General features: G+C 34.9%; 1 protein-coding gene across 4 annotated transcripts; it reads left to right on the top strand.

Annotated features, from left to right (window-relative positions):
* Positions 1-8,288: 8,288 nt before the first annotated feature.
* On the top strand, positions 8,289-16,773 carry LOC114178016 (transcription factor SRM1-like). 4 transcript variants are annotated; one of them, XM_028063681.2, is made up of 4 exons: positions 8,345-8,552; positions 8,858-8,965; positions 10,315-11,069; positions 15,787-16,773. In XM_028063681.2, exons 3-4 carry the CDS (start codon positions 10,684-10,686, stop codon positions 16,283-16,285), a joined length of 885 nt encoding a protein of 294 aa, XP_027919482.1. In that variant the 5' UTR covers positions 8,345-8,552; positions 8,858-8,965; positions 10,315-10,683; the 3' UTR covers positions 16,286-16,773. The 4 variants fall into 4 exon arrangements, with proteins under 4 accessions (XP_027919478.1, XP_027919482.1, XP_027919479.1 ...); XM_028063678.2 differs by having other exon boundaries at positions 8,858-9,035; XM_028063677.2 differs by lacking the exon at positions 8,858-8,965 and having other exon boundaries at positions 8,289-8,552.
* The last annotated feature ends 3,016 nt before the right edge of the window (positions 16,774-19,789 follow it).

The raw sequence follows: 19,789 nt of genomic DNA, 5'->3' as shown, positions 1-19,789 counted from the left end.
TCAACAACCTGACTCAATTTGGATTAGTAATTACAAGAACAATTCAATTCAATTTAGAGAGGACCAAAATTAAAGCATAAATAGAAAGACTAAATTCAACAATAAACAGAGAAAAATAACTCGAAACGAATAAAATCTAAAGACACATTATAAAAAAAAATATGGCATAGATACATCTTATTGCACACATAGATTTGAATGCACAATTATATAGTGTAACATCTCAATTTAGTAGAATAATTCTAATTTATAGAACGCCTCATGTTTATAGTATAACATAGAGCACCGACGTAGAGTATATTAGAATTAACCTTTTACAGTTATCCCAAATTATACTGGAATGGAAGCTCAAAGACACAAACATAATGTCATAAGAAGAATCCAAACACATATTAGATTAAACTGGAAATTTGCTCAAAGAGTAAGAAACTACAAAATAAAACTACACAAGAAGAAATGCTCAACAATGAGCAATAAAGGATCAAGGAAGCCTAACTACATCGCAGCCTCCCCGCCAACATCACGATCACCAAGAGTCTCCACATCTGTTCACACAAAGGATTTGGTGATCATCGCAAAAGGAAAAAGCCAAAGAAGAGAACAGACACAAAGAGAAAGGGTAAGCCAGAGTAAAATATTTAACATGTTATTGAGCAAACAAATTATAAAGCAGGTTATAGACAAGAAAAGCAACAAGCACGCAAAACATATGAAAGCAAACAATTAAAAGACTTTCTAACTCAATATCCGGATCATACTCTTGATATAGAATTTTAAAGGAAGTATGCGCCTGTGTTGGCTTCTAAACTCTGTAGAGTCTAGACGCAAGGGGTTATCACCTAACCACACACATGGTTAATCCTCTAATGTCTTGGGCCCAATATGTCCCAAGACTAGGACCTCCTGTCACTCTCATCACATAAATCGTTCTGCTCTATGTGAGCGTGAACGATTATTAGAGTTCAAGATACATTCCTTTATCTAGACATCTCCTATATCAAGGTATACACTAACCACCATCACCAAGAGTTTCCCTTGAAACTCTTTTACCAACTATTTTCACATGTCATCTCAATCATTCAAGTCTCATGCCAATCCACCACCAATCAAACAAGTCATATTTTTCATTTCATACTCAACATAACAAGATTTCATTTAATCTCATACTTTATAAATGCATACCAAGACATACAAATATCACAAAATAGTATTCATCCCAAATAAATGAGTGCCAACATTTAAGTACCTCCAATTCCATACAATCAAGCACAACACACAACCATAGTTCTTACACCAAAATTCCTAAGAAAATTTATTATCACAAAACCAAAATCCCTGCAGTAATGCGTAACACATTTCTCAAGCTACAGACATCTAATCGACGATCCAACCAGTCAAACCATAAAATAGCATGTTATGAACCAAATGTCAAAATTTGAGCTCAATCCAACAGTTAATGAGTCAAGAAAGTCAATTTTACTAAAAGTGCGCATATCAGAAAAATACACAGTCGCCCAGTGAGCCAAGGAACTCGCCCAGTGACTGTGCGACATATCAGAATATGAGAAATGATGTCAAACATCACAGTTTCATGAATATTTGAACCCCTAACTCAGAAATATACCAAAAATAACATTTTCTAATCATTTAACCATAAAACAGAAACGAAAACAAACCACATATTTCAAAAACGCGAAAAAGAACCTAGCTTCCCTTACCTTTTTAAACTGAAAGCTACGAATAGGATGTTTAGTAGAGGAGCAACAGTGACCAAGCAGCTTAGGAAGCTGAAAACAGAAGTATAAGGGGACAAAAATAAGACCAAGGTCAAGACTTAGGTGAAACCAAAGCTTATGAGCTAAAAGACGAAGTGAAACAAAGACTGAGGGGATTACTTACTTGGAAGGAACTCGTAACTTAGCCCATAGAGAATGCTTGCTAAAAATCCTAGCAGAGCACTTTGGTGGAGAAAAGAGAGGGGGAGAGAGCTGATTTCTGGAAATGAGATAGAATGAAAGGGGTTAGGGGCTGGAAAGGGGTATTGGGTCCCCCTAATTGGCTAGCCTTTGGCCCACGAAAAGTCCAGGCCCAAATCACTTATTAAGCTGAAAAAAAATGGGGCTTACAATCTTCCCAACAACAAAAATTTTTGACCTCGAAAATTATATGACTTCCTCATGTCCTCCTCTAACTCCCATGTAGAGTCACCCGTCCTCCAATCCTAGATGACCTTGACAAGACTGATCGACCTCCACACGATAACTAATTGGAATTATTACCTCTCTGCTATGTGATATGGTGTTAAATAATGTAGTTTGGTTGAGCCACTGCTCCCAAAGAAACTTCTCAACTTCAAACCTAAAGCTTGAAGGATCCTTTATGTCCCACCAACCAATTTGTATTTGATATACTGACTCACTTTTCCATATGCTCTATATTACCTTTTGTAGGTTTTTACCAAAGTCTCATAAACTTAGGTCTCGAATTAAAACATGTTAGTTGTCAATTCACACCACCTTATTGCTACCTTGAAGTACCATCCAACCGACTTAATCACATGCTATACCTGGCTTACTGCCAAACATCAACACCATTGGTCACCTTTATTCACAGTTATCCACATACATCATGCTTCCTTTACTAATTTGGGCCACTGGATAACAAAGCCCATAACAATGCTCCCCCACTTCTAAATTCCAATTATCGCGGCTCCCAAACTCATTCTAGCACTCCATCTTCATTTCTAATCCACTAACTTGTAGTTATCTCTCCCACGTGTCCTTAGGACCACATCTTTTCATAACTTGAAATCACAAGTTTAACCAGTACCTAGCAATCCTTTGATACATCTCAAACTAGGATTGTCCGATTCATCCTTTTTCCCAACCTTTTTTAGAAACTCACTAGTTCTAGTTAGGTGACTAGACCAATGAAATCTCCTCAAATCTTCTCTTCCCAACTCTAACACTTAAACTTCTCCGCTAACTCTTACCCTTACCTCGTCAAGCTAAGATCTTGAATTCTCTTCTCTAGCGCAACATCTACTCTTACTTCCTCATTTCTAGGTTGCCACCTTAACTTGAAACCATAACTCAACGGTCTTCTATTTCTCTTGTCCAACTTCCTCTATGCAACTCCACACTTCCAACTCTGAATGTTCATTGAACACTTTTAACTCATACACATTTGTTGTTTTTAAAGAACTAGTTATTGTGCGACCACTAGGTCATGAGTAAGATAGTTCTTTTCACGCACCTCTTACTATTCATAAGCATCGCTTGCCACCATTCCGTTGCGCTACTCTGATCCATACACAAAGTCACTTATTTGTTTACTTAAAATGATTATTCTTTCCTGTCTGCCATGATAAGAAAGCAATTATTATTGAGAAACCTTCGTCCAAAAACTCTATAGAACTTGCAAAACTCTTTAAAAGTCTCCTTTTTATAGCCTTAGCATTACTTTTTCTCAACATTGTATCCACCCTTTTTAAAATTGTATGTCCTACTAGCCATTCCAACCTTAGTCAATACTCTTCTTGAATGGTTTGACACATCGTAACTTCTCTTTAAAGATCCGCTAAACTTGCTGTCATTTCAGGGATTATATTAAGTCTATACCATTATGTCTCCAACAACGCTTTCACTTGGTTCTCTTACTTCACACTCCCAGTGTAAATCATCCAATTAGGAATTATTAGCACAAGTTCTACCTTAGTCACTAATGCATAAGTGAACTTCACCACTCCAAAGCAGAAATTCTAATATCTACTTTAGAATACGTCTATAAACTCTTCTACCACTAAGATCCTTTCCGTCTATTATTCGCTTGTCTTTATCAGATAATTTTGATTCACATGACATTCTGCCTCCACCCTTCAACTTGTCCCTCACTTGATACACAACCAATGACCTATCTCCTTGAACCAAAGAACATCACTTTGTTGGGTATCACATCCCATAGGAATGAGACTTGGAAAAACAACTAATTTATCCTTGATATTATATCCCAACCTTACTAAGAGAACAATTCAAATCAACTTTGAATTTGAGTCCTTTGATCACCATAGGATAAACCACATACTTGAGCAATCTTCACTTGACTATAACTGTTGTGAAACCACCATCTTAATTCTTACTCTCTCTTGCATATAACCATGACTCATTCACTATATTGGCGACACCAAGAGGTATACGACCCCAAGAAAAACCGACTATCAGTCCAAGCATCACTTTTGTAACTTGTATTTTTGAATGAGATTATTCATGCTAATCACCTTAACATCACCCATCGTTGACACTTTGTCAACAACTCAAAACTCTTCTTTTCATCTCCTCCATCATTATGCTCTGACATCATTGGTTGTTCTTCCATACAAGAATAACCCTTAAAGACGTGCCTCTCCTTCTGGTATGCGAAATCTTTCGTCTTATATCCAAGGTCAAACCTATCTCACATGTGAGCCACCTTACTTAGAATATACTTTCTATTCTTGCTTTATTATTCTTCCAAATTCTGCCTCAACTTAACCTCCCATCAGAGGGTTTGCCATCCTTATAAACCTCATGATCTTTAGCTTCCTTAGCTTTAACCTCAAGCTTTCAACAACTTCCACCTTTGAACTTAAACATTATCGAGATGTAAAAAAAATCAAGTTGATTTCTCAAACCTTACTACATGAACACACGCCGATATCTTCTCTAATTCTCGCCCCTAAACTCAACTCCTCTTGTTAAACTTGTGGTATACGATCTCAGAATCTGTCCTTGCAGCTTCCTTAGTCCAAAGTGTTACTACTGAACACCAACTTCACTTCTCAGCCCATAAACTAAAACTTAGCTTTCCTCATCCACCGATACACCACCTACCACCACTTCATATCTTTGAAGCAAAAGATTATCCCAAGGGCCTTACTCAACCGTTAAAAAGGTAAACAGGTCAAGCTTGACCTTGAATCTGCATTCCTCTCCCATCACAGACACCAGACACAAACAATAGAGGCACAAACATGACAAAAAAAAGTATAAAAGACAAAATTCAAATGATAATTCTAATTCCCTTCTTCCCAACCCTTTTAAGAAAGGAAAAATTATCTTGGATATAATCATGAGTGTGCACCCTCATAACTTTATCAGGACGTTTTCTGTTCTTGATGCTTTTAGTTCCACAAACAAGCTCGAATAAACTTGAATACTTAAGCCTACAAGACATCACAAACCCATGACCCTCAGGTCATTTTAAGGACGAACTGCTCTGATACCATAAATGTAACATCCTCATTTAGTAGAATAATTCTAATTTATAGAACGCCTCATGTTTATAGTATAACATAGAGCACCGATGTAAAGTATATTAGAATAACCTTTTATAGTTATCCCAAATTATACTGGAATGGAAGCTCAAAGACACAAACATAATGCCATGAGAAGAATCCAAACACATATTAGATTAAACTGGAAATTTGCCCAAAGAGTAAGAAACTACAAAATAAAACTACACAAGAAGAAATGCTCAACAATGAGCAATAAAGGATATAGGAAGCCTAACTACATCACAGCCTCCCCGCCAACATCACGATCACCAAGAGTCTCCACATCTGTTCACACAAAGGATTTGGTGATCATCGCAAAAGGGAAAAGCCAAAGAAGAGAACAGACACAAAGAGAAAGAGTAAGCTAGAGTAAAATATTTAACATGTTATTGAGCAAACAAATTATAAAGCAGGTTATAGATAAGCAAAGCAACAAACACGCAAAACATATGAAAACAAACAATTAAAAGACTTTCTAACTCAATATCCGGATCATACTCTTGATATAGAATTCTAAAGGAAGTATGCGCCTGTGTTGGCTTCTAAACTCTATAGAGTCTAGACGCAAGGGGTTATCACCCAACCACACACAGGGTTAATCCTCTAATGTCTTGGGCCCAATATGTCCCAAGACTAGGACCTCCTGTCACTCTCACCACATAAATCGTTCTGCTCTATGTGAGCGTGAACGATTATTAGAGTTCAAGATACATTCCTTTATCTAGACATCTCCTATATCAAGGTATACACTAACCACCATCACCAAGAGTTTCCCTTGAAACTCTTTTACCAACAATTTTCACATGCCTTCTCAATCATTCAAGTCTCATGCCAATCCACCACCAATCAAACAAGTCATGTTTTCCATTTCATACTCAACATAACAAGATTTCATTTAATCTCATACTTTATAAATGCATACCAAGACATACATATATCACAAAATAGTATTCATCCCAAATAAATGAGTGCCAACATTTAAGTACGTACAATTCCATACAATCAAGCACAACAAACAATCATAATTCTTACACCAAAATTTCTAAGAAAATTTATTATCACAAAACCAAAATCCATGCAGTAATGCGTAACACATTTCTCAAGCTACAGACATCTAATCGACGATCCAACCGGTCAAACCATAAAATAGCATGTTATGAACCAAATGTCAAAATTTGAGCTCAATCCAACGGTTAATGAGTCAGGAAAGTCAATTTTAGTAAAACTGCGCATATCAGAAAAATACACAATCACCCAACGAGCCAGGGAACTCGCCCAGCGACTGTGCGGCGCATCAGAATATGAGAAATGTCGTCAAACATCACAGTTTCATGAATTTTTGAACCCCTAACTTAGAAATATACCAAAACTAACATTTTCCAATCATTTAACCATAAAACAGAAACGAAAACAAACCACATATTTCAAAAACGCGAAAAAGAACCTAGCTTTCCTTACCTTTTTAAGCTGAAAGCTACGAATAGGATGTTTAGTAGAGGAGCAACAGTAACCAAGCAGCTTAGGAAGCTGAAAACAGAAGTATAAGGGGACAAAAATGAGACCAAGGTCAAGACTTAGGTGAAACCAAAGCTTTTGAGCTAAAAGACGAAGTGAAACAAAGACTGAGGGGATTACTTACTTGGAAGGAACTCGTAACTTAGCTCATAGAGAATGCTTGCTAAAAATCCTAGCAGGGCACTTTGGTGGAGAAAAGAGAGGAAGAGAGAGCTGATTTCTAGAAATGAGACAAAATGAAAGGAGTTAGAGGCTGGAAAGGGGTATTGGGTCCCCCTAATGGGCTGGCCTTGGACCCACGAAAAGGCCAGACCCAAATCACTTATTAAGCTGAAAAAAATGGGACTTACATATAAGATGAAACACTATTTTATATGAATCAAACTGAAAAAATATATATTTAAATTATTTTTAGTTTCAACTCTTAAATCATATGAGACAATTTAATTTACTTAAATAGCATATATTTTAAAATAAAAGATAGATTAGCTACGTGTAATGTGAAAAATTAGTCATAACCCTAAACAATTGTTAAGTTGCCAAAATTCAGTCATTTCAAATTAAAAAAAATTCAAATATAAAAACCAAGTGCAGTGATTGAAGAGTTTTTACCAAAGGCATAAATCTTTAATCACAAATGAATCAAAGTTTTTATTTAAGTAAAAAGAATATATATTTATACTATAAACTTATTGAACTATTTAGTTCCATAATCCAACAAAACTATCTAATAAGCAACCAGCATATAATACAAATAAAATGCTAAATAATAGGTTCTATTTGTACAAACATAATAATAGTTACAAAAAAATTCAAGAAAAGTCCAGTGTTACACAACATTCCTAATCTAAGAATTAACTCAAAATTAGCTTGAAATATCCTTCCCTTCCTTTGACGCTTTTGAGCCCTCTACCAGTTTCTATAAGAGAAAAAGAAAAGAAGTTAACTTGTTGATATAAAAGACTATATTTTGCTTTCTTCTCACTTTCTTTCCAATTCAATTTTAAATTATTTCTTCCATTGTCTCTTTCTTCACTTCATTCCAAGTACAGGAAAAGTATTTTAAGTATTGTGTAAATTATTCACACAGTATTATTTAAAACTATTAATATTTTTAGCCCATGAGATAAGAAAATTACACGTTTGCTACAAGCATATTTTTCAAATGATAAATTACAGCCTTGAGGAATGTAAAAAGACATAATTATTGAATGTCCCATACCATGTGCAGTCTCTGCGGCCTTTCGTTTTAGCCGGCAAAATTTGACTTTCATCTGATGTGGTTGGCAATGATTGATTCTCCACAAGGTGTTACAACTTGGCTGGTTTTGGTGAATAACTAGGACTTTATCCAAAACAGCCAAAAAAGGAACATCCTTTGATTGATTATTATTCAATTTCATTAATAATGAATAATAATATAATATGTTTAAAAGATAACATTCAATCCTTCATGATTAGTTCTCTTAAACCATCACACATTTATTATTAGTTTATAGGAATGTATGCATTTACTGTTCTGATAAGATAAACAGAAAGAAAGAATGTGCATAGCTCCAAAAAAAGGGATCATGAGAGAGAAGCATTATACTGATCCAGTTCAGTACCTATATATAGACCATACAGCTTTATTTGACCCTTTTCTGTGTTCAACAGTCTCTGTGAGCTGAAGGTAGGTAGTTAGCATAAAAAAGATTGAAGCAAGCACTCCAGAAGGAAGAAAAAGGTAATAGCTTGGCTTTCATTATTTTTCACAAACTCCCCTAATTCGTAGCAATAGATTTAAATCTTTTTCTGCTGTTTATGCTCTCGTATCCTATGTTATGATTGTTATATTACCTGATCTTCTGCTACTTGATATCATTTTCAATTTTTCATTTTTGTTGGAATGTGAAAAATAAAGCAAAAGGGGTTCAAAAAAATTCGTTCTTTTTCTCTCTCTAACTTTCCTTTTGGTTTATTCCTCAATCTTTTCTTTCTCTCTCTCTTCATGTTGTATAATCATCTGTCAGATATTAATGCGTCCTGCAGATTCCTGTGGGTTGCAACTTGGTTCTGGCTTTTTCAATCCCTGCTGTCCTATTTGTGGCAAAGCTGTTGTTGGGATGGGACCAATTATGACCCATCTATCTCTTTGTGGTATCTAAGGATAACCCTCATCAATGTCATTTATGATTTCCTAGTTCTGCCCTTAACAAATTCTTACCCAGTTAAGGTTTTTTATCTTAAATCTGGTTCTTATCATTTCCTCCTTTTTTTTCCTTAATATCTGGATTATCTTTATATGCCTTTGTTGGATAATTAATAATTCCATTTTATCTTTAAATAGGTTAAAATTAATTCTAAAATCAGAATGAAATGTTTTGAAATTTATATTCTTTTTAACCAAACTTTTGAAGGAACAAGGAACACCAAGCCCTTCACTGTCAGAAATAGGTTTTTTAACTTTTTACTTGACTGTCAATTAAATCAGTTAAATGGTGTGAAAGACAGACTTGGGTTGGTTAGTTAGAGTGTCAGAAGCCTGGGAATGCTGGTTGTACCTTTGGCCTACTATGTTTTTAAGGGGATTACTTACTAATCACTTTTATAGCCCAGATAAAAAAAAAAGCATAGCTATACCTCAAATGAAGGGAATCATCAGCCGTTTATTTTACTTTTCCGAGGTAAGTTGAATTGGGTTCAGAGTTCTTACTAGGGTTTTTGATAAAAATGTTGAGATTGGATTTGTTTAGCTGATTCTTCCATGGTTTTATTGATGGCCAAAATGGAAGTAAAGACCTAAACTCATTTGACAATCACTATAATGTTCTCATAAATAACCCTTTGGTCTTTCTGAAACTTCAACTTTAGAATTCTTAGAGCGTGTTTGTGTAACATTTACATTAAAATAAACTCAGTTCAATCTCAATTGAACAAAAGACTTACTTCTAGGTTTAATGCATAGGAAAGTGAGACTTTTTGTTTGAAGACTCTGAAACGGTAATCCAGACAACCACTTAATGATTCAGGCTGAACCTTGATTTGGTCTTTAGGGTAGGCTTAAAACTTAGAGTGATATAGCAAGAATAAAAAACAAAATATGAGGGTGTTGAATGTGTTCAGTGAATGTGAGATTTACAACTGTTATAGGTTTTAGTTATGGTGGTGGAAAGATATATTTCTGTGGTCCTGTGCTGTTAAAACTGTTCTTATCAGTAGAGATATGGATAATCTATTTTTCCTTTTTGCATATGGAATATAGTAATTTAAGCCCTTGTTATCAATTATGGACTTCTCGGTTTTTCTACTTTGTTTGTTTATGAAATGTCTCTTTCGTGTATTTGAAATCCAGAGCCCTAATTAATTACCATCTCATTGACTAACTTCACATCAATGTCCATATTTTCACTTCCCTTAAAATGCCAAGTATTGCATTTTTGTATTAATGATTATCAGATATTTCTCATGCTCTGACTGTACTTTGTTGCCTTTTCATTCATTAATAGGTAAACAATTCACAAGAGTCCAGTTTTTCAATTCTGAAGCAAAAATCACCACTGAAATTTTACATACCTCAGCGTTTGGGATTTAGTTGGTATTGAAATCTGTTCTGCTTCGTGGCATTTTCTGTCTCTGTTGATTCTACTTCAGGACTGGAACTTATTGCAACATATCTGCTGCAATAGTTTAGCATAAGATCAAAGTAATAGTAAGGTTTTCTTCAAAGAGATAAACTAGATCCATTATTCCCATGAAACAAACCAGTGTGTTTGTGATGTTTAAGGTGTGGGTTTGACGTGGATTGTTGAACTGTTATATAGAAACCTTTCTCTCCTTTTGAAACAAATCTCTATAGTTGATTTAAACAAGACTAGATGACTGCGGATGAAGTCGGAAGTAGCTCCGAGTGGAGCAAAGAACAGGACAAAGCATTTGAAAATGCCTTGGCAATTCATCCTGAAGATGCTTCCGACAGATGGGAGAAGATTGCGGCTGATGTACCAGGGAAAACCTTGGAAGAGATTAAGCATCACTACGAGCTCTTGGTTGAAGATGTTAATCAGATTGAATCTGGTTGCGTACCTTTGCCATCTTATAATTATCCTTCAGAGGGCTCAGCAAGCCACGCTAGTGATGAAGGAGCTGGCAAGAAGGGAGGCAGTTCATGGAATAGTAACAATGAATCGAGTCATGGAAATAAGGCTTCAAGATCAGATCAGGAACGACGAAAGGGTATTGCATGGACAGAGGATGAACACAGGTTAGTTTCTCTTTGCTTAAATATTCAGAAAACCTATATATTCTAGTATAAGACATGGTAAACAGCACTAGGCAGGTTGCTTATTGTTAATTTTGACGTTGTTTGAATTTGTTGTATCAAGTTTGTTCTTTTTTAACCATATGCTTTTTAAGTACTTAGAACTTGAATCTGATTATATAGTCAGTGATCCTTGTGTGCGTTAACCAGTTATTTGTTCTGATCTTTGTCAGCTTATTTCCATTCAGTCTAAAATGTCATGACTTATTAATACTAATTGTTTAACAAGAATATCTTACTAAACCATACTTCCTCCTTGATTGTTTTAGTCATCTGTGTGGATTGCACCACTGGTTTGTGTTTATAAACAGTATTTTGGCTTTGATTCTTCCAGAAATATCACTTTGATCGTACTGTGGAAGAGACACTATTCTGACAGGAAGCTTACTTGTTACTTCTTTTGTTGTCATGCTCCATGATTTCCAAAAAAATGCTCGTCTAGTTGTTTTTCATCTAGGTTAATGCTGTGGGGGCTAGCAACAAGTGATTATGTTAACTTCAGTATCTGGGTTATGGGATCTTAAAACTGAGATCGTTTTACACATATTGTTGTGTTAATACATACTTTTATTCCCTAGAAGGGGCACCTGTGTTCCATTGGTTTTTGAGAGTTTGTCATTTGATGGATGGAATTCAATAGGCATGCTCTTCCCGAAAATAAATAAATAAACTATCACAAGCTGCTACTTTCAAGAACCAAATTTTATGTTAACTGCATTGGTTTTTATAATCTGGAGATGGTGACAAGATATATTCAGATTACATTTCTGTTTAGAGGAAGAGCAAGTCAAAATCATAGTTCAGCTATTGCTTGGCATGAATATTAAGTTGAAATTTTACTTATTTTTTATTGTATTGATGCTTCATTGGTGCAATAATAGTACCTAATTTGCAAGTGACATGCGTGATGATAGTTTGGGATGTGTACATGAGAGAATACGCAATGAGAAGAACCGTTTAGATTATCAGTTAATCATAGAGTTTTTGGTGAAGTTATGGACTTTTGAAATGAAAATATTTAAGTATAATGCAGTATTGTTAATAGACTAAAACAGTCTCTTGCCTGAGCCAAAAAACCATGCCCCAAAAGTGAAGTTGGCCATGTGGTGACTTCTTCAGTTGCGAACATGCCTTCGGGTTGATGATGTAAGTCACTGTTGTCAATGATACTCTAGATTACTTGAGGTGACTTCCCTTTGGAAAGGCCATTCTGCAGTTAAAAAATATTCATTTCTCCTTCATTTGTTTTGAATTTATATCTGATGTAGTTTAATACCGTCTGGTGTGAAGCAAACTAAGTTAATAGCGGTAACATGATGCTGCTATAGAATCAGCATCTTGGTTGTTTGATGGTTAAGCTAATCAAATTTATGTATCAGAAGCACACTTGTGCTGCTTATTCCAAAGTAGAACTAGAATGTAGTCCGTCCATACTAACAGTTGTCTTAAGTTGTGGACTTACTAAAGATACAATATATAATGAAATAGTTAAACTTCTGATTTTGGGTCCCCACAAGTTAATCAGTTATTTCATTTTTCAAATTTGTGTCTTTTGGTGATAGAAGTTGTGGGTTCCCTGTTTTTGTTTTCTTCTTTTAAATACCTTTTATCCCTTTACATTTTGAAATCATGGACACAGCTTGTGAACGGGACTTGTGTTATAAATTTTTCTCCTTTAGTCATACTTGTAATCTACATGACAGTTTACTTTTATAGTCAAAGTCAGAACTTATGAATATGACACAATAAGACCTGGATATCATATTGATAATGTTTTAGAAGTTCTAGATACAAATGACTTAGATATGTTAAAATGATTTTTTCTAAAAAATCTTCAAGAATGTATAATAGTTATATCAGAAGATGATGGTTACAGAAACACTGTTAATATAGCAAAAAGTAGAGTATATTCTTTCCCAAACATTGTCTTCAAAAGAAGTCTTGACTGTAGATAATTGTCTACTATAAACTATGTAGCTTTACGGATACAAAGGAAAATATAGTCATGTTGAACCCATATTTAAGTTTAGTCCTATCAATCAATAAATCTTTATAAAAGAAAGTAAAACAACATATTGGAGACACTCCTAGGATATATATTAGAGAAAATTTGTATGGTTTATGCATAAAATGAATGTTTCTACATGATTTATGTCTATCAAAGACTCTTCTTCAATGTATATATATAGGCACCCTCGAAGATATAGCTGTTGGATAGTCTTTGTCGAAACGTTCATGTACAGAGATGAATTTGCCATGATGTAAACGTCATTTAATTTGTTTCACCAGCTCAATTTCTTGATAAAATAAAACAATCCACTTATCTTGCTCAAGTTGGTTACAAATTCTACCATGTATGGCTATGTCTTGTTGGAGTAGTTTTTCTGACTTTTTTCACTTCACTACATATGGTGCGCCTTGTGATTGTACCTTGATGTTAAGGGATTTTGTATCTTGTCCGAATAGGTTAACCTTTTCGTAATAATAGTATTATAGCCTTGCAAAGAATCTAATGTCTTAAGTTCGAATCTTGGAGAGGAACCTACTCCAACAAAGAGGGAGTTCCGAGTTCACTAAGCTGTCAGGTGTCAGCATATGAAGAAGGGGCATTTGTTCCTAGGGTTTCTTGGCTTGGATGAACCCAATTTAAACCCTACCAAAACCCCAATATTTATTTACAAGTCCATGCAGGGCAACCCTAGACTATGAGGTCCAAATACAAGGTCAAATAACCTAGTCTATTTGGCGGGTGTTTCTTTCTGCACCCATCTAGGCTTTCGGAAATTTTGATCTGGATTAAGGGATGGATGAGTGTCTTCAGGAAAGATATTTCCGGGATTGGTCTAGTATGTTCCGGAAAGTAAAATCCGGTTGATGGGGTGTAAGAAGAAACATTTCTATTCGGACCAAGTACAATCCCAAATATCTTAGACTACTTACCAATTGCAAGCTTAAATATTTTTGACTTTGCCAATTATGATTCCAATTATTCTTAGGCGAAAGCTTCTCCACCCAATCAAAAAGCTTCTGGAAATTTTTTTCCATAATGAGAGAGGTGATTGCCTTCCGGAAAAAAGAAAATCCATATCTGTTTTAATATGTTCCGGAAAATGAAATCCCGAATGATAGGGTGTAGAAAGCAATAGCCTTATTGCTATTCTACAAATTTATAATCCACCAGAGATGGCCCATGTAAAGAGTGTTTTGGGCCGACAAAGGTGTCAGTAGAAGCCCAATCTTCATGTATTCATAGTCATTCTAGTGGTTGGTCCCTTATTTCCCATGAACAACTATACTCAACTTTGGCAAACAAATGAAGAAGTATTTGATAAGGTTGGATGAAGGATGTTCAAGTCTTCTATGATGAAGGGATATATGAGAACTTGCACATGTTTCTGATTTTAAAGAAATCAATAGGAATATTTTAAAGATATTTTCTCCTCATCACTACAGAGATATTAAGGATATTTTTATTCTAGTAATAAACTATTTTTACAACAAAAAATGTCCACACCTTCTTTAACTTCATAAGAACATATTGATAGATATTCATGGAACATAGGCACCAAATTGTGCTTCTGCCACTTGTCAAGGTGATTTTAAGGAAGTAACAGCCCTAGATCAAGTCCGAGGCTTGTAAACTTGAAGATTTTGCTTCTTCTTTTTGATTTTGCTTTTTGACTACATCTTGAATTTCTTCCTCCTATTCAGATTGATCAACCCAAGATTGATCGATCAATTGAATATCGTTTTGTACAACTGTTGTCATGTTGGTTTCAGCACAATCCTTATCTTCTTTGCATAAGGGGTGTGTGGTCTCAGAACCCTTAACACTGCTATTGTATCTGTTGTGTAATATAATCCTGCTGCTCTTCTTCTCAAATCCTTATTGTTGTACCAGTTTCTTTGCTAACTAAAATTCTATTATTCAGATCCATATTATCCACTTGTGAAGTTGTCATCTGAGTTCCACTCTTCACGAAGATCATCTACCAAATCTTCTACCTCATTCATACCAGTTTTCCTGAATTGATTCTATTATGTCAACAATGAGAAACATTATCTCCTATAGAGTGACAACCAAGACAAAAATCTGGGAGACCAGTACCCCTTTTTTGAGATCCCACCTGTTAACTCAAATTTCAATTTTAATAACTATCATTCTGATTTTTCTCTCATGTCTGATATATTCTCTCTTATTACGTTTCGGTTTCTTATATTTCTAATCTAAGAACAAAGTTAACTGAGCATAAAGTGTAATTATCACTACATGTATAGAATCTTTCTTGCTTTCAATTTGATGTTTAGCCATGTCTATATGACTTTCAGTAATTATTAATCATAAAGATGAATCATATGACTGTCAATACCATATAACCATAGAGCTACTAAAGCTGGAGCTTATGGTACCAGTGCCTGTCATAATTTTCAAAGCAAAGTGTTAATTTTAGTCCATGTATAGGGAATGAGGCTATCTTGAACTAGATAAATCCTTGATCGTTATATGGTTTTTCTTCTGTTGGAAGTTAAAAACTAAGGATCTGGTTGCATGTAGATGTGACAATTGTGCATTACATTGGTACTTTCACTTCTGGTATCTTGACATGCTTCCAGTCAAAATTTTCGTTTTTAATAATTACACATTGATTCGCTTGAACAGGTTATTTCTTCTAGGCTTGGAAAAATATGGAAAAGGTGACTGGCGAAGCATATCAAGGAACTTTGTAGTGACAAGAACACCTACACAAGTTGCAAGCCATGCCCAAAAGTACTTCATTCGTTTGAACTCGATGAACAAGGATAGAAGGCGATCCAGCATACATGATATCACCAGTGTGAACAATGGAGATGTTTCAGCACCTCAAGGACCAATCACTGGCCAAACAAATGGTTCTGCAGCACACTCTGGAAAATCAACGAAACCAGCCCCTCCAACCCCAAGTGCTACCCCAAGTGTAGGAATATATGCTGCTCCTACCATAGGACAACCTATAGGAGGACCCCTTGTATCTGCAGTTGGCACCCCAGTGAACCTTCCTGCCCCGGCACACATGGCATACGGTCTCGGTGCCCCGGTTCCTGGGACAGTTGTTCCTGGAGCCCCAATGAACCTGGGTCCTGTGCCATACCCCATGCCACACACATCTGCTCATAGATGAAGTTCTGTTCAGAGGTCTAATGTACAAAAAAGGACACAGAAGATGGCTTCTGAACATAATGTAAGGATTTGTTTGGATAAATCTCTCCTTTAAGTAGCTCTAGGAGGAAAAAATGAGAAGGGAAAATGAAATACTATTTTCTTTGTCTAGAAGTGTTCATGAAGAAGTTTATCCAAGTATGTCCTAATTCTTTTCCTATTCCACAAGTTGCTTATGTGAGAGTTTTATATGTCCCATCAATTATTTCAAATAAGCGATACTTAGATAGAAGCATTTGAATGTATCTGCATCGGTTGCCCTGGATGGAATATCTGGCAGCATTGACACACGACAGCATGAAAGCAAGGTTGTTTTGGAGACATTGAAATAGTTTTAGTTAGTCATATAAAGTGGTCCATGCTGTAGAGAAAGGCTCTGTGTCTTTGAATTGTTTCTGTTGTATTTTGACTTGGTTTCTGATTTTCAGTAGGATCTAAATTTCCCATCTACCTTCACTTGTTAGCAGGTTAGTCCCATTACAACATTTAAGTGTAGATGTACAAAAAGATTAGTTGTATTAATTATGTCTACTAAAGTCTAACATCACAAACGAAATTCTTTACTGGTAAGCAAACACTTCCAATAAGCATGTTGAAAGCCTTGGTGGATAATGTTTTAAAACATTTACAATAACATACATAAGAAAGCAAATAATTGGCACATAATGTTCCATATGAAGTGGAAAATCTACAAAGAGGGCAATTTTGTTATAAAGCGACAGAGCACTAAAGACAGGACCATGTGTCTCACAACTTAACCAACCTTTTTTATGGAATGGGACATGGCACATACATTGTTTCATAATCCAATTCTTCCCTTTAACCTTTATGCGTTTAACAATTAAAATTCTTTGGTGATGGGTCAGAAACATCTTGGGTAGCTTTCTCCTACTTATAGGACCACTTCATCTGGCTTCCAACTTCTTTGGGTGTTACAAGACTCAGCTGTCCCTTCAATTATTTGAAGTAGAGGAAGAGGTCATATTCAATCACTATAAAGTAATGTCTGGTTTTCATGAAGAAAGAGCCATACTAATATTAACACACACAAATATATGTATTAACTTCATAGATTCTAGATTCAATATTTTAAACCATGCTAAGTGTTAATTCAAACATTTTCTTCAACAATGACTTCAGGTTTCACTTTACTTTAATTGTTGTAATGAGATTAAAACTGAAGAATATAATTAAAATAAATATAATTCAAAGATTTGAACTTATATTTATTTGTTACTCATCATTATGTTTAACTATTAAAAAATTAATCACAATAATCTAATTATTCTCTAAATCAATTATTATCACTTTTTACATTGTACTAATTATGAATATATATATATATATATATATATATATATATATATATATATATAATTTTTCATGTAAAATATTTTTATTTCTCCAAGTAAATATATACTTTTTTATTTCATAGATTCTAGATTCAATATTTTCAACCATACAAGTTTTAATTCAAACATTTTCTTCAAGGATTACTTTAGGTTCCACTTTAATTATTGTAGTGAAATTAAAACTGGGAAATATAATTAAAATATATTAAAAGGGATTTGATCGTATATTTAGAAAATAGTATTTTATTTGCAAATAAGTCAAACGTTGTTCAATGAAAAAAAGTTCATTGATATCCGTTAAAGTAGGTTTCATTAATCCATTTAATTGTAAACTAGGTTTTTTTAGCCACTTCTCATTTACAAGTATTTTTAGATTCCCTCTAAATCTTTAGATACATAAAAATTCTTTTTCTTTTTTATCAAATCACTAAATATTTATAAAACTAAATAAAAAAAATCAATTTCAATCAACATAGAAAATATAACACTTTAAAAACAAAATACAAAATAGTTAATGTTAACATTGAAAGGGTTTCATCCAATGTGCATTTAAGAGATTTATTTTTATATTGTTGGTCATTGCTTTCTTGTTACTCTTTGAATCTTCTTTGGTAGAGTCTTTAGTCTTTTATAGGCTTCACCAAAATAACGATGATAGGATTTGTATGATTTTGAACATGTCTACATGCAACTTTATATGTTTTACATTTCTGGAAGAGAGAGACTAAAATGTACATACAATTTTGCTTCATTTTGTATGATTTTGAATCTAGCAAAATATATATCTTGTTTTGTAGGTTGTGAAGACCATATTTATGTTACACTATTTAAAAAATAAAGGACAACATATATTTCAAGTAGGGGTGGGAAAAAAAACTAATCTTTTTTATTTGATCTATTTTTGTCCGATCAATCTATTTAAAATTCATTTTATTAAAAATTCAATACACTTAAAATCTATTTTAATGGATTTGGATTTTAATCTAATCTGCATTTTATATATTTTATGGATTAGATGTCCATTCTCTAAATCAAGATTTTCAAATATGGATAATCCAAAAAATTCAATCTAAATTTTCAATTTAATTTTTTAGTTGGGTTAAGCTAAAGGTTGAGATGGACTAGGCTAAATTCAGATTCAGACAGGCCTTACTCGACGACCTGCACATACCAGGCAGGCCCAGCAATCGTGAAGGGTCGGATGGGTCTGACAACCAAAACGGGTTGGACAGGCCTAAAGACACGAACAGGCTAGGCGGGCCCGACGAACCAACGAGTCGGTCAGGTCCAACGACCCAAAAAATTTGGGCAAGCCCGATGACCCGAATAGGTCAGGCGGGCCTGAACACTCGGATGGGTTGGGCTGGGTCAACCCGACGACTCAGACAAGTCGTGCTCGACGACTTATACGAACTGGGTAGGTCTGACGACCCTGAAGGGTCGAGCAGGCTCGACGATCCAGACTGGCTAAGTCAGCACGACGACCTAAACAGGCTGAGTCGGCCGGACGACTCGGACGGGTCGTGCCAGATGACCCGTATGGATCGGGTAGGCTCGATGACCCGAACAGGCCAGGCGGGCCGAAGACCCAGATGGGCTGAGTTGTACCAGGTCAGTGACTTATACAGGTCGTGTCCGACGACCTGTATGGACTGGGTAGGCTCGACGATCCCGATCGGTCGAGCAGACCTGACGAGCCTAATAGGCTGAGTCGGTCCGATATCCCGGACAGGTTGAGTTGTGTCGGCCTCAAGGACACAAGTTTTAAATTTCTTTTATAAAAAATGAATTCTGGATTTTGAACTTAATCCAAATATTTTGACTGGATTTAAATCTTGATCCAAATATTTGGATATGCATTTTAAAAAAATTCAAACTAGTTTTGCTGAAAAAATGGATTTGGATAGAAAATCTTATCCAATTATTTAAATCTAAAATAAATGTGAATTAAATCATTAAAAATTCAATCTATGACCGCTCTTAATTTCCGATTTCCAAGATTTACATGCATTATTTTTCCTTTTAATGACTATGATAACTCTCTAATATGTCACTTAAACTAGTTGAAGATTTCCTGAATAATGAGTTGTTTATGTTATAGATGCGTAATACAG

The sequence above is a fragment of the Vigna unguiculata genome, chromosome 3 (genome assembly GCF_037176805.1).
Source record: "Vigna unguiculata cultivar grain cowpea cultivar isolate G323 ecotype 2 chromosome 3, ASM3717680v1, whole genome shotgun sequence".
NCBI classification, from domain to species: Eukaryota; Viridiplantae; Streptophyta; class Magnoliopsida; order Fabales; family Fabaceae; genus Vigna; species Vigna unguiculata.
The sequence above is the reverse complement of the archived record's forward strand: the minus strand, read 5'-3'. Positions and strand labels throughout refer to the sequence as shown.

What these genes read in the sequence shown, in the direction of transcription:
- LOC114178016 (XM_028063677.2), top strand. Translation starts at nt 10,684, where the DNA reads ATGACTGCGGATGAAGTCGGAAGTAGCTCCGAGTGGAGCAAAGAACAG. An exon ending in TGGACAGAGGATGAACACAG is followed by an intron (nt 11,070 to 15,786) that starts GTTAGTTTCTCT and finishes TCGCTTGAACAG; the next exon opens with GTTATTTCTTCTAGGCTTGG.